The sequence below is a fragment of the Ooceraea biroi genome, chromosome 12 (genome assembly GCF_003672135.1).
Source record: "Ooceraea biroi isolate clonal line C1 chromosome 12, Obir_v5.4, whole genome shotgun sequence".
Classification (NCBI taxonomy): Eukaryota; Metazoa; Arthropoda; class Insecta; order Hymenoptera; family Formicidae; genus Ooceraea; species Ooceraea biroi.
In genome coordinates this window covers 12,693,297-12,709,391 of record NC_039517.1, presented here as the reverse complement: position 1 = coordinate 12,709,391, position 16,095 = coordinate 12,693,297, and the positions used below count along the sequence as shown (strand labels likewise).

General features: G+C 36.6%; 1 protein-coding gene and 1 long non-coding RNA gene across 2 annotated transcripts; both read left to right on the top strand.

Annotated features, from left to right (window-relative positions):
- The first annotated feature begins 5,887 nt into the window (after positions 1 to 5,887).
- LOC113563106 lies at positions 5,888 to 12,230 on the top strand. The gene is made up of 2 exons (XR_003407320.1): positions 5,888 to 12,059; positions 12,142 to 12,230. It is a non-coding gene; the product is annotated as an uncharacterized LOC113563106 (long non-coding RNA).
- Positions 12,231 to 13,763: 1,533 nt separating this feature from the next.
- On the top strand, positions 13,764 to 15,669 carry LOC105284837. Its single transcript, XM_026974095.1, has 4 exons — positions 13,764 to 14,020; positions 14,342 to 14,410; positions 14,537 to 15,502; positions 15,577 to 15,669. Exons 1-3 carry the CDS (start codon positions 13,888 to 13,890, stop codon positions 14,989 to 14,991), a joined length of 657 nt encoding a protein of 218 aa, XP_026829896.1. The 5' UTR covers positions 13,764 to 13,887; the 3' UTR covers positions 14,992 to 15,502; positions 15,577 to 15,669.
- The last annotated feature ends 426 nt before the right edge of the window (positions 15,670 to 16,095 follow it).

The window sequence follows — 16,095 nt, the reverse complement described above, 5'->3', positions numbered from 1 at the left end:
TGATGGTTATAATTTTGGTTGGATACACTGACCTTAATATGAATGAGAGATTCGAGTATAAATATGAGATTGAGAGATGCTTCTGGAATTGTCCAAGATCGGTTCTGTAGGCGAGAATCAAAAACCAGAGCCTAACAAAACGAGTCTTTCCTGCGATCTTTGGACGAGATTATGCTCTCCAGAAGCTCTTTGATTCAGGCTGTTTATGAGCGTAACTAAGTTGATATAACACTCGAATGAAATACTTTTACTGTATAGATTTCACGGAAGATACAACAGATCACGAGAGATTCGTATCACACGAGACTGAGAGAGAGACTGTGACTGACTGGTCACCAACCAAACGCACGAACAAAAACATGAGAGAGACAAAGCACATGAGAGATATTCAATAACTTGAAATGAGCTCTTTTACAGAAAAGAAATGCGACCGAGCGTCGCCCATTGGTATTGCCTATGCACTGCCTCCTGGTTATCATTTCGCTATGTTTGAGTACTTGCTGTATTGCTGTATTTTAAACACATGCATACCCAAAAAATATTCTGAATTTCCAATTGAAATCTCAAATTCTTCTTGTATTCGTTCCAAAATATTGTTTACCGTGGTTTTATTGGTAGCTATAATCAAACCATCATCAACATATAAGGCAATTATCACTTTGCCATGCTTATCCATACGATAATATATACAAGGATCGGCACTGGATTGCCTAAAACCGATTTGTTTAAAAAAAGCATCGATTCACTTATTCCAGCATCTCGCCGATTGCTTAAGTCCATACAATGACCTACGTAATTTACAAACCACATCTTTCTCTTGAACTTTAAAGCCTTCCGGTAATTGCATGTACATATATTTCCTCTCGGAGATCTCCGTTTATAAAAGACGTTTTTACGTCAAACTGACCGATCTCCATGCTTTCTTGTGCAGCTATCGCTAAGAGAATTCGTATAAAATCGTATCGTATTACCGGAGAAAACATTTCGTCAAAATCAAGTCCTTTTTTCTGAGAATAGCCTTTAGCGCAAAGACGTGCCTTGTATCGTACTTCACTTGTACTCGGGTTTTCTTTAATCTTAAATACCCACTTACATCCTATGACACTCTTATTTACGGGTAAAGAAGATAACTCCCACGTACTGTTTTCTTCATGAGCTTGTAACGATGCATATGGTTGCATTGTCTGTATGCCGCCCGCCCGACCATCGGCGGGCGAGGACAACGGGCCTCGAGCCCGAATAAATAGTCGAATCGCCGAACACGGGCGGAGAAAACCGAGCGAGGCCGTAGCGTCGCGCCAGCCGCTTTCCGTACTGGCCGCTCCGTGGACGCGGCGCTCGCGCGTTTCACAAGCCCTCTCCGCCGACCCGAAACGCGCGACAAACAACGCGTATCGCGAATAAATAACGGGCCGAGAAGCGCTCAAGAGGAATCCTGTCTCGTCAACCGAACCGCTCGGATCGACGCTCCCGAACCCTTACCCGCTACGAGTCACGGACAAAACCGGGGGGTCAGGAGTTCCTGGTCTCCGCCGAGTGCATCTCGGCACCGTCACTCCGAAACGGACCCTTCCTCCCGTTCCCGTCTCCTCGGGGATTACGGATACCAGGGGTGGAGAGTGCTCCGCCTCTGTCGAGTGCATCTCGACATCCGCCCGGTCGCCGACCGTCCCCCCCCCCCCCCGGCCTCTACGACAGACCAACCCACGGGGTCGAGCGTACTCCGCCTTGGCCGAGTCTTCTCGGCACCCGGACGTCCAGAGCGAGCCGGGCACCCGGCTCCACTTCCCGCACCAGGCCTACCGCGACCGCACCGAGCACCGGGCCCCGCGGGAAGCCCGGCCTCCGGCCGCACGTCACCGCCGCGCGCGCGCCGCGTCGCGAACCGCCACGACAAGCGGGCCTCGGGTCGACGAACCCGCGCCTAGCGACTACTGTAAATAGCCTGTACATAGACGCCTTGGATTGAGAAATATAAGCTAGTGAGTAAGGGACGACCCAGCTCTCATTTTTTCGCCCTGCACCTACCCCGGACCCTCCGCCACGAACCACATCCGCAACGAGCTATACCGAGTACCCCGCGTACGGAAGGTCGTTACAAGCTTTGAGTTCTTCGGCAATTGCATCTTTCCATTTACGTGAATGTTTACCTTTGCATTGCCTCTGTATATGTTTTTGGTTCATCGTACGATGCAAAACACGCTGTATATCTATGTGGAATTTTAATTGTCTCGCGATCTCTTAAACCGTATTTCTTTGGAGGTTCCTCAAAATCAACTTGATACGTATCATCATTTGCATCTTCATAATCAGAAATAATCGAATCAGAAAGATTCTTATCATCTAACGCTTGCCTATTTATTATGTTTTTATCGTTCTCAACAGCTTCACTTTCGATTGTAATAATAGGACCGCTATCCTTTTCGAATTTAAAATTCTTTGTCATCTCATTAAAAATTACGTCACGCGCAACTATAACTTTATCGACACTTGGATCATATAATCTATAATTCTTTGAGTCACCCTGGTAACCTACAAGAATACATTTTTTCGATTTGGCATCAAACTTTTTACGAAACTCTTTTGTAACATGCACATAAACTATACTTCCAAAAATTTTGATGTGAGCCAAATCTGGCTTCTGTCGCGACCATAATTCGAGTGGAGTCTTTTCATATTATGACATTGAAGAAACGCATCTGTTCAATATATATACGGCTGTATGCACAGCTTCTGCCCATAATCTGTGGGATACATTTTTTTCAAGAAGCATCGTTCGTGCACATTCCACTATTGTGCGCATCTCACGCTCGGCGCGACCGTTTTGTTGGTGCACGTATGGTGCTGATGTCTCGAGTCTTATACCACGCGATGATAAATATTCTATCATTTTTGTATTGCAAAATTCTGTGCCATTATCGCATCTTAATGCCTTTATACGATACCCAAATTGATTGTAAAATGCAATTTTAAACTCTCTAAAATACTTAAATGTATCATTTTTATGTTTTAAAAAGTATACCGTACGAAAACATGAAAAATTATCTTTTAAAAGTAAAAAATATTTTGAGCCTCCCACTGAATCTACAGGCATCGGCCCACATAAATCTGCGTGAATTACATCCCCTGCTTTATGTCTTCTCCGAACATTTCTACTAAAAGACAACTTATGCTGTTTGTCTAATGTACAGCATTCGCAAAAAAATCGCGGACACCCGCGAGTCGCGTGTCGCGAAATCCGCGATTCGTCAGGGGGGTCGCGGAGGGGGTATCGACCCCCCGCGAAGATCGTATAAATAGGATGAAGCGATCGATACTGCAATCAATAATTCCTTGATTATTAGAAGAACGACATTAGAAAAAGCATTAGGAGAACGACATGGCAGCATACACATACAAAGAATAATACGATATGCTGATGGCACTCGGCGAATGCAACGGGCAGCATAACGTTGCTGCAAGAAGATACGTCGAATTATACCCAAATAGACCAAGACATCCGTCGGCCCGTGTCATACTTGGTGCAGCACAAAGGTTGTACGAAACAAGGAATGTCCTGCCGAACAAACACGACACAGGGAGAGATCGTCGCGCAAGAAATTTGCGAAATACGGAGACAGTTGTTTGCGCTGTCGAGCAAAATCCCGAAACAAGTATTCGGATCATTGCTCGAGAACACAATTTAGCATATTCAACCGTACAGAGGATCTTAAAAGAAGAAAAGCTGCACGCGTTTCATTACACCCGCGTGCAGCATTTACAACCAGAAGATTATCCTCTGAGAAGAAGGTTCTGCGAAGATTTTATAAGAAGAACAGAACAAGATCCCACATTCCCTTCTCGTGTGATATTTAGCGATGAATCGCTATTTACACGAGAAGGGGTATTTAATTCGCACAACATGCACTTATGGAGCGAGGAAAACCCCGGCGGTACACGAGTCAGGAACTTCCAGACTCGTTAGAAAATGAATGTCTGGAGTGGAATTTTTGGAACTGAAATCCTAGGTCCAATTATTCTTCCAGACATTTTAACTGCCGCAACATATCTGGAATCGTTAAGCGACAATTTACCAGAATTTTTAGAAGAAGTGCCGTTGTACGAAAGAAGCAAAATAATATTCCAACAAGACGGTGCTGGGCCACACAACGGAAGAATTGTGACCAATTTTCTAAATCGGCAGTTCCCTGGACGCTGGATGGGTCGATATGGCCCGATACGTTGGTCTGCGAGACCCCCAGATCTCAATCCGCTGGACTTCTTCCTTTGGGGTCATTGCAAAGAGATGATTTATAAAACGCATCCCGAAAGCCTAGAAGATTTGGAAGGAAGATTGCGGGAAGCCATATGGACCATCGAAGACGACGTGATGGAAAACGTGCAAAGAAATTTGTTACGACGGATGAGGGCCTGCATTTGAATGGACGGGGGCCATTTTGAGCATCTCTGGTAAAAGAGAATCACAATCCGTTCTTTTCAGGACGACCAAAAACAATTCGTCCTTTTTAGGACGATCAAAAGTGATTCGCCCTTTTCAGGGCGACCAATATTTTTTACGTCGAATATCTTACGTTTATCAAAATGTAAGAAAAAGTTACAAGAGTTTTAATTCAAATTTTTTCATATTATGATTGCTTTTAAATAATAAAGTGTAATAAAATATTAAATATTTTAAAAACACTTTATTTTAATTAAACTCAAAACAAACATCATACGGCATTATACGTTTTATACTTTTCGAATTGCCACGATCTGAATACTGAGGCCTCAACCGATCACAAGTTGGACAACGCTAGTACAATCATAATAAAAAATCAGTCGACTGCTTCCTGTCACCGCGTAAACATGTGTTGAGGTTAAAAACATGTTGTGTACCGTGCGTTGTGTTGTGTTGCGTGTTTCTTTCTTGTGAGTGATTTTTAGTCGGCAAGTGATTGAGAGTCATTAGTGCATTTCTCGTTTCATTGATCGAGTGAGTGAAACGTAATAGTTTATAAAAAAAACTTTCGATTAATTACTCTCCTGTGAACTCTCAGTGTCTCGAACTGTGATTGAATATCTGCGTAAAATTTGTGTGTGGAAGAATAAAATATTGATTATGATCGATTCGTCTTTTCCAAGGAACTACAACAACACGAAGTCATTCTCTACAAGGTAAGTGAGTGAGAGAAATGTCGTATTCCTGACTCAATTCTGAGACTTTCTCTTTTCCAAATTGTCCCTGAAGCTTAGTTTTTCAATTATAAAAACAAAGAGTGAGTGAGTGAGAGAGAGAAAATCATGAGAGAGAATTATGAGAGATCGTATGTAGAGATCAGCTGAGCGTCCCGCGTAAGCGCCGCGGTGAGTCGCGCCGCGCGCCGCCCCTGTCTGCCTCTCACGCGCGGCCTGTTATTCGACAATTATTTCTTTTTATAATTCAAAAACTAAGCTTCGGAGAAAATTTTGGTAAAGGAAAAATCGTCTCCGAATTCAACCAGGAATACGACATTTCAAGGACATGAAGTTGTTTTGAATCACCCTATATACTCGTAAAATCGTGATAAGAGTATAGATTTGTTTGCAGCACTGCGTTGCATAATACACAATTATGCGTGACACAGAACGCACTCTTAGAATATATTTAGATAAATTTGCGTTGCGCACACATGCGTGAGACAATTCATTAGGCCTTAAACATTATATATGTATATAAGGAAATGTATTCACTTTCTTATGCATATATTTATGTACTATAGAGAGATGACGATATTATAGTCAAGCGGAAAAGCAATGCAAGTTGGCCTAGATCTATCCTTATAATTTCGATTTTCTTTTAAATGATCTTAGCAAATTAGTTCAAATTTTTTTTTTCATATTTATGGTAATGTGCATTTAATATTTTAATTTGTAAATTGTTAGTAGCACATAAAATTATTAAAATTGGTTTACTCACTGTGGGTTTGTACATATTATAGGTTCTTTGGTACAACGAAAGTAAGAATCTTTGGTACAACGGAAGTAAGAATCTTTGATACAACGGAAGTAAGAAAGGACACAGTCATGTACAGTTCCACGTTTTATACAGTTTCAAGGTAATTTCTTTTTTAATTATCAAATTCAATAAGAAATTAATTTGTACAATTATATATATGTATATACACATACAAAAATGTATTCTTCAACACTTGCAAAAGTTCTTATTTCTTATTTGTGCGCAGATTTATTAACACAAGCTTTTTTGTTTGCACTTTGTTTACTATGTTTCATTAACGTCCTTTTTTTATTATAATTTAATCTTTTTTTTTACTTTTTTCTAAATTATGTTGCATGAAAAAGAGATGACATGTTAAGTTATTTATATGTAAATACTATGTGAAGTTTAGTTCAACTACAGTTTACAAGTGTTGTATTTTAATAGTACTTTTTTCATTTTCATATTTCTGTACTTTTTCTTATTTGTTGCAATTGTCTGTTTTTAATGATATCATATTGTTTGCAAAAATTCAAATATTAATTACATAAAGTTAAGCATCGTGATAATCAATCGCACAATCGCGTGCGTTGTATAATGACGAATTTTATGCAAAATGTCGAGTTTTATATTATATGATTCCTTTAGCAAACTAACCTATTAAGACTTAATATTTTTTTATTTTTATGTAAATATTCAATACATTTCTTATTCCTCAAACATCGTAATTTATAAAATTTGCTGGTAGCGCGTGCATACAATTGTTCGTTTCCTTTGGTTATGAGCTTATATTTATGATATTTTCTCATATAATATATGGCAATATTTTCTATAATATTTTCTTATCTGCATATTTACTATATTTTCTTATCTGTATGTTCATCTGTTTGCTTGAAACTATTATGTTTATAATAAAATACAAAACAATTATTGTTTAGTAGAATAAGAATAATAAATAAAAGTAATTAATAATAATAAAAATTGGTTCATTGCTTTACTGATAGGCTCAACAGCACAACACAGAAAATGCGACAAATGAAAAAATTTCATAAGTTGTCGCGTAGACAGAAAAATCGTCGATTAAAGCAGATACAGATTAATGAAAATTTCGTTCCATGCACTATTAATAGTGTAAATGAGGAACAATGTAGTTCCTCCAGACATTTTGATCAGAAAACTAATAATCCTTTACTTGACCAAGAAATCCCTAATTACGTGTCTGAATATGTTCTTGATCATATCAATAATGATCATATCAATATCAATAATGATTTTTCTGAAAATATGATTACTAATGTAACAATTGATCAATCAAATATAGCATATAGTTCTACATTTTGTAGTTCTTTGGAAAGCGAATATTTATTGTATAATGATAAGCAACGTTCACTCTATAAGAAATTAATCCTTTGGGCTGATAAATATAACGTACAACAAAAAAATTTGTAAGACGTGAGTCTATTCGACACGAGAATTATTTGTATAACGCGCGCCAGTACGGCCTATGACAGCACGGTCTAATCGATTTAAGGCGCATGCGAGACGAATAGTCCTATCTGCGCATGTATATCGATCGTCGATCGATAGTAATAAAAGGAGCGTAATCGCCTGCCACGTCCTCTTTCGTTTCGGGGTCCTGAGACGACAACATCATTCTCAGCAATTCTACATCAACGAAATATCAGCCATTTTCGGACAGCCATTTGGACTCTATTCCATCGGAATATCGGGATTGTGACGAGACTCGCAACGAGTATCATAAATGACGCTGTATCCTGGACAGGAGTGGACTTGGTTGATCACCGATTGAACAGCACGCTCTCAGCAAATACGAGAGATCAATTTCCGAGTCAAAGGACCCTGAAGCAGGTGAAAGAGCCAACGAGGGATCAAGCGCTCCGTTCTATTCGATAACTCAGATGAGTATTTCTATGAATTGAAACATAATTTCCGCGCGTTTATGTATTGAACAATGACTCGATTGTTAATAAGATTTTCGCACTTTTATTTTGAATAATAATACGACTTGTTCGATGATTTCCTCGATTACCTGTATTATATAACCGAAATATCATTATTCTCAACTGCTCATGGAATTTGAATATGTTTATTTGAAGCGGATAATCGTTCGTCACCATTCTCTTGTTCGTATCTCGAGCCCCGAATTTTATAGTCAAAGTAACGAAAAGAATACATAGTTACAAGTTTAACTTCCTTACTTAAAATATTGAAAAATGAAGGACACGATAATCTTCCTAATGATGGTAGAACATTAAGAAATACTCCACGTTATACAATAATTTACAAAAGGTCAGGTGGAGAGTATTATCATTATGGATTGCAAAACGGAATAATTGATCAATTAAAGCAATTCAATATGTCAATTAAGAATAATATTATTTACATTAATGTTAATATTGATGGGCTTCCTATTGCAAAAAGTTCTAAAAGTCAGTTATGGCCTATCTTAGCTCAAATCGTTTCCGAAAATTCTGTACCTTTTCTTGTCGGCGTATATCATGGATATAAAAAGCCAACTACAGTTAAGAATTTTTTACAAGATTTTGTCACAGAGTTGAAGCAATTAAGTACAGTTGGTTTTACATATGAATATAATGTATATTATATTCAAATTAGAGCTGTCATATGTGATAGCCCTGCACGATCATTTGTAACGTGTACAAAGATTCATAATGGTTATTTTGGATGCAGTAAATGTTTTATAGAAGGAGATTATGGTAATGGTCGAATGCTTTTTCTTGATCATAATTGTTCTTTGCGAACCGATGAATCGTTTCTTCTTCGAAAAAACCCAGAACATCATACTTGTAGGATGGTTGAGTAAGACACGGTTTTGGGATATAAAGATACTGTATTTCATACAGTGTGAATCGTAGCTCGGTCGAAGAGAGACTGACTAATACGCTCGGTTTCTTTATAAAAACGGCGGAATTACAATCCGTCGCCAATTCGGCGGCTCGTCTGATATTCGAGCAAAGCTATGCCGCGCTGGCCGGTATCGTTTGTTATTATATCGGCGGCGTTCGAATTCTTTTTATCGCTTACATCAAACGCCACGGTGTCTTAAACTCTCACATACTGGAATATCTGTTTTTGAACAAGTTCCGTTGCCAATGGTTACTACTTTCCCTCTTGATTACATGCATTTGGTATTTCTCGGTCAAATGAAAAAATTATTGATGTTATGGTTAAGAGGACCTACTCGAATTAAGTGTCGATTATCCAGTGAGCAAATAAAACATTTAATTTCAGATATGCTTGTTTTAAAGAAATATGTTTGTTCCGAATTTGCGAGAGTACCACCTACTGTTGAAGAATTGGATAGATGGAAAGCCACCGAATTTCGAATTTTTCTATTATATCTCGGTCCTATTTTACTGTATAAATATTTCCCATACGATTATTTGCAACATTTTACTGCATTTCATTGTGCAATTAGAATATTATGTCATCCCCAGGATTATTTACAAAATAATCAGTATGCAAAAGAACTTTTATTTTATTTTGTTCAACATTATGAAACTATATGGTATAGATAATATGATTTATACAGTACATAATTTAATACATTTAAGTGATAATGCAAAACGATTTGGACCATTGGATAGTTTTAGTACTTTTCCTTTCGAGAATCATTTGTACAGTTTAAAGAAATTGTTCAGAAAGCATGAGAAACCTTTGGCACAAGTACATCGTCGAATAATTGAAAAGAATATGGCAAATAAATATAAGGAAAATAAAAATGTAATGTTGAAATATCCAATATTAATGTCACAAAACAAGAATCGTATTCCATTTAGATGTTCTGAATTTTATGATTCATTAAAATTCCGTAATTTTACATTATCCTGTTCTTTACAAGCAAATCGTTACTACTATTTAAAAAATAATAAAGTTTTCATGATTCATTATATAGGATTGCAAAATGCAAATCCTGTCATAATTGGTCAAGAATTTAAAAATTATTCTTCCCTCAATTTTTATCCATGTAATTCGCAACATCTGAATATTTTTGTAGTCAGTAATGACTTAAGTGATGTTAGTCCAGACTCCACGGTCCCTTGCTTTCGTAAGAAATAGATAATAGAGTTACATTCGTTTAGTAATTACTGCGTGCTATTTATCACTCACGCATTATTGAGCCAAGACACTCATGGTTGTTGCACAATTTCAATTGAATTTTATTTTTTCCGACACACGATATCAAGCGGGAACCTTACGGGAACCGTAAGGCACGCAGTACATGTGCCCGTCGCGTGATCATTAAACAAACATTTCTTGCAGCAACCCTGAACGTTAGCGCATCATCTACCTTATCACCACGACTGTTGGGTCACCTTGGTCGTGAACACGTGCATTTCGTCATCATGACCATGATCACGCTCTCGGCCACTTATCAAGGTCCAAAGGTGGCCCTTCGATTTTAGCTATACGTGTCCTCCCGTTACCTAACTTCGGGCGTTTTTCTTCATCGAATGTTCTAGAAGAATCCCCTCCTACACGATTTTTCCTATCTTATAAAAAGGGCAGAGAAACCGCCCTGAACCATTCTTCAGTTTTCAATCATAACGACCAGACGCATCAGTCTTCATTTAATATTTCGAGAGTAGTTTTTTTGTCATTGGTTTAAAATCAGAGTCAGTGAAGTTCCAACATCAGCCCAATCTCATCGTTGAATTGGAAACAGCTCTGTGCAGCGCCTTAGTCAGCACATTTTCATTGAATTGGAGCAGCTTCAGTGCATCGCACTTTCACTCTCGATTTGCAACATCTGTTGGACATTTTAAAAGTAAATTTTTTTTTTAATTGATTATTTTTATTTGTCCTTTTTGTGCCTTTTGCGACTGGTTGTCAGTTTTATTTTTGCCTCTTCCTTTGTTTTTTTTTCTTCCCTTTTAATTACACATTGCCACTCTTTGACTCATCTAGTGCCACCCTGCGAAATTAATATTCCGCTCCATCGCCTATCACCGCCGCAATTAACACCAGAAGTGACCTTAGATGAGGAGGTCGAAGAGTTTTTGCAAGAGATAGAGGCCTTCTTGACGGATTCCGACATATTCCCTCCACCTTCATCTTCGTCCTATTCACTTACCCCCGTTGGATGAATTATCTCAACACTCCCCCGCACATAATATTTCGCGGTCTTCTTCTCCTATCCCGTTAGAGGATATTGAAGCCTTTGCTGACCATCCCAGTCAGAATTTATCCCCTACCGATTTTCCACTCTTTTCACATCTTCCACCTTTTTCTTCTGATGCACCATCAACCCTTTCATCACCATTAACGTACACTGCAGACGCCGAAGAGTCCCAGTTAACTGATAATTAATCTAAGTATCAATTTTTATAGTTATATTTGTATAACCTTTCGTTTCAATTATGTATAAATTCCGAGAGTTAAGAGTATAATTTGCGGTTATCAAATCATTATTCGACTGTTTGAATAAAGTCATTTTTTAATTTTTTATGTTAATTCAAGCTTAATTTATTTACTCCTTTCTTCCCTCAATTAATCGCACGAGGTCCTATCCCATGTAATAGGGATTCGATTCCCTTACATAAAAAGGGCCAACGAGCAGACTTTTATTCGGAACAAGTGTAAGAGTGGTTTCGGCCGTTGACCTTTTTCTAGAATTAACTTTGTCGGCTCGACTCGCGTTCTTACGTGAGAGGTACGTGGTTTGGACGTAACAGTGATTTAAAATGTTTTTCTGTGAACGAAATTGTCAGAAAAGCTGTACTGCTTCCTTATGAAACAAACCATTTTTGTGTTTTCCCAGTTCTTCATTCAGATATATAAATAACAGGTATATAAATTAATGACGCACAAAATTGTAAATCTTAATTTTTTATATTTCTGTTGTAATTTGGCACTCTTCTTTTATACAGATGTTTTACGTTGCCAATGGCAACGATTGGCAATGACTGGTGTTCAGTTGTACCACAATCATGGGTAGATATTAACAAGAAATTATGTATGTGGCCATCACATGGTATTAATGTATCAAAGGCAATAAAAAAGTCATTACCTCCACAAGCTTCATGGGAATCCGTCTCATATAAATATATCTTAGGACCATATGGTAAGAAAGAATAACAATATATGAATCAAATAGTTTCTTAATAATTGTTTTCTATCATTTATAGTATTCATAATTTTTATAGATTCATTCGAACAGGCTAAAAGCAAAGAGAAAGATGCGCAATTTGTATCGTCAGATGATGCAAAAATTAACGCTCTTCAAAATAAAAAAGATATTCTGCCTTTAAAAAGAGAAAAGAAACGTAAACAATATGATAATTTTAGTGAAACGTTTTCGTCTGATTCAGATTTAGCTTCTGGTATATTTTTTGCATTTCAATAAATTATACATTTTTGAATTCTTTAGTAGGTTTTTAAGTTTTTTAACTGACTACATTTTTTGTAGAAAAAGGATTTAAGAACGCCCCGACAATTTTGGTTAAAAGTTCCGACGATAAACAGACATTGAAACGACGTAAACAATTTTTAATACCATTGAATTTATACACTTTGTACATAATTTTGAATTTCATTTATTTTCATTTATATTCATATTTCATTTTTTCATATTTCTAGAAAAAATGGTTGCTTCTCCATGTAATTATAAAAAATATAATAACAATTTGCATGTAGATGTTAAGCAAAAAGGTAAATGTTTTTGATGTAATCACAAATAGACTTAGTATATGTAAACAAATATGCTATTTATACAGGGTGAATTTTAATAGCTGTCCAACCTTTTACAATGATAGATGGATTATCAACTGTAATTCTGATTAATTGAACAGTACATAGATGACAGTTTGATCGACCGTGATATACAGTCAGGTTAACAATGTATGTATATTACTGACATCACACGGAGAAAACTAATTTGCTGGCACAGTATATTTTACGCTATCATATAATAACTTAACAAAATTGACTTAGAACAGCATAAATTATACTGTGCCAGCAAATTATTTTTCCCTGTGCGATGTCTGTAATTTGAACACATTTTTAATTTTCCCGTACATCATGGTCCAAACAACTGTCATGTATGTGTTGTTTAATTAACCAGAGTTGCAGTCGATAATCCATCTATCATAGTAAAAGTTTGAGACAGCCATTATTAATTGACCCTATATACATTTATAATACTGAAACATTTTATACAGGGTGTTTCCTAAGTAAGTAGACAAACTTAAGGAGGATATTTCTTGGCTTATTTTAAGAAGAAAAGGTCATATAAACATATGTCCTAAACTGCTTTGTTTTCCAAAAAAAAGTATCTGTCATTGTAAATACGTCTTGCTTGACGAGTGTTTCCATTAGCAAGACCGTATACGAAATGCATATCTGCCATTTCGGCGTTTGTGTAATTTACCATAATTAATAAAATTACTAAACTTAATAGGAACTAATAAAGTTTGTGTCAAAGATAATGTGATAGCAGTGATGCCGGATAGCGTGCTTTTGCAGTACGAGTCAACAGCGATGGGGATGGAGTGGGAATGGTCTCGCGGCGGCCGCGCGGCGCAGTCTGAAACGAGTGTTCACTTGCGGCGCCGCGAGACCATCCCCACTCCATCCCCATCGCTGTTGACTCGTACTGCAAAAGCACGCTATCCGAAAAGTGAACGAAAACAGTGATGTACTTTTTTTGGAAAACAAAGCAGTTTAGGACATATGTTTATATGACCTTTTCTTCTTAAAATAAGCCAAGGAATATCCTCCTTAAGTTTGTCTACTTACTTAGGAAACACCCTGTATAACATTTTTATACATTGTATTATATATCATTTTTTGTACTAATATACATTTAGATATTCTGAACAATTCACATTAATTTTACTGTTAAGCTATATATCTCGGGATATATAGTTCAACAATAATGTTGTAGTAACTTTATGCATGCTATCTTTTTTTCAGCTAGACAACTTGAAGAAGATCAGTATTCATTGCCATCACGCTCTATTATAGATGAATCACAACCGTTATATTACGGTGATTATTTTTCGCAGGACGAACAAAGTTTTCTAGGTAAAATTCATTTGTTATCTGTCATATATTTATTCCACTTATACATTAATTAAAATGTATATATTGTTTTAATAGATAATATCCCGAAATATAATGAAAGGGATATTCAAAAGGATAAATTATTAGATAGATGTTCAAAGAAGGTTAAAACATCTACAAATGCAACTTTTAATATGAAAGAAAAGAAACTTCCTGTAGTAAAATACAGTAACAATTAATCATACATTTTAAATCATTGTAACGCACAATTTGCAATAATGAATTAAACTATTAATATTTTATACTTTATGTATCTGTTTTTTATACTTCTTTATTTTTCAGTTGATTATAATCCCGATATACCTCCCGAATTACAGATCAAGAAAGGAGTTAAACATAAATTCCGTAAAGGTAATTAGTATAATTTAATAATTTTGTTAAAATTCTTTCTATTCTTCTTATTAATTATTTCTATAATATTTACCATCTGTCTATATTTCTACTTCGCAACAATTATTTTTCTTCTCTTTTTAATAGAACAGAGTGATTCTGTGCTACAAATGCAGGAAAAGAAATATAGTGCAGGAAAAGAAATAACAATAGAGAATATCAACGAGAGAACAACAGAGAATATCAACAAAAGAACAACAGAGAATATCAGCAAAAGAACAGAGAATATCAGTGAAAAAGAAAATGCGAAAGAAGATTCAATATTGATAAATCGTACATGGAATATGGTGTTACATAGAGTGTTATACGTCGTGCACGACACATGCGGTAAAGTAAAAAGCGGTCATCGGATATGCCGGCGAGTCTCTACGCCGACAAATAACGCAAAGCCATCGAAGTCGGTTTGGAATGAAAGAGCCGCGGCTCCTCTGAAATCAATCCGCGGCGCCTGTGAAATCAAGCCGCGGCTTCCTTTATCGCTAAAGGAACTGTTCCGATTGGCGATCTCAGACGACCAATCGGAAATTAATCCGAATTTATAAAAGGAGATCGAGGCGCGTTAGAGCAGGCCAGTCGAATTCTGATCGGTTAGCGAGCATATCGTTTTGATCACCGGCATATCCGAGTTCGTGGCTCAGGAGCTCAGTCTCCCTAAGCGTTGCCCAGACAGTTACGCGACTCAGGGCTATCGCCCCTAGGCGTCGTCGTGATTCGCGAACTGCAAAACTGTAAAAACGACTTAACGTCGGAACAATTCGGTGGTGTACTAGTGCCAAATTTAATAAACATATTGGAACATGGTGATTCAGTGAAGCCTATCATTCACCCTACAAGCGAAAACTATTGTGTGTGGTGAACAGCTCTCCATACACGAAACATATGGTCTTGACTATTAATCGGAAATTGGATTCACTCTTGGCTTTTCATAATGAGCAGAAGCCTTTATCAACGAACCATTTAGATTTGTTACCTGATTTCCCGTTGTGTTCTATGGAAGACTTTCACACATTTTGTACTGATTTAAATGATAATGAAGAAATACGAAAACAATTTGTAAGTTTAAAATTATTACTATTAAAAAGAGATAAACACATATTTTAACTAATACTTTGTATTTCATATTACAGCAGAAAAAATTTGTAATATAGGTGGAAAATCAGCAGAATATCATATCGTTAACTGTTTGGTTATAACTCTCACGAATGAACTAGCTAAACAATTAACGTGGGAGGGTCAACGTAAAACAGAGGGAATTAAAAACACGGCATTTGCGAATATTATCATAAGTAAGTTCATAAATTAATTGCATACATTTATTTAAAATAAAAAGCTAATTTTTGAAACATATTTATTTTATAATAAAAACTTTTCTAGGTACTATTATGAACATTACCAGTTCAGCAAGTTATTATAACCTAAAAAATAAATTTTCGGAATGGTTGCGAAGAGCAGGAGATAGATTTCGCTATCACTTAAAAAAATCAGAAAATCTTGAATAATGGATTTCACAAAGAGTAAGTACTATTAAAAGTATAGAACTAGATATGGAGTAAAAATAAAAGAAGTGTTGTTTATTTAACGCATCTTGTGATTTCTGTTATACAGGTTGCAAACTGTACACAATAGATTTGCAATTTGCAATATGA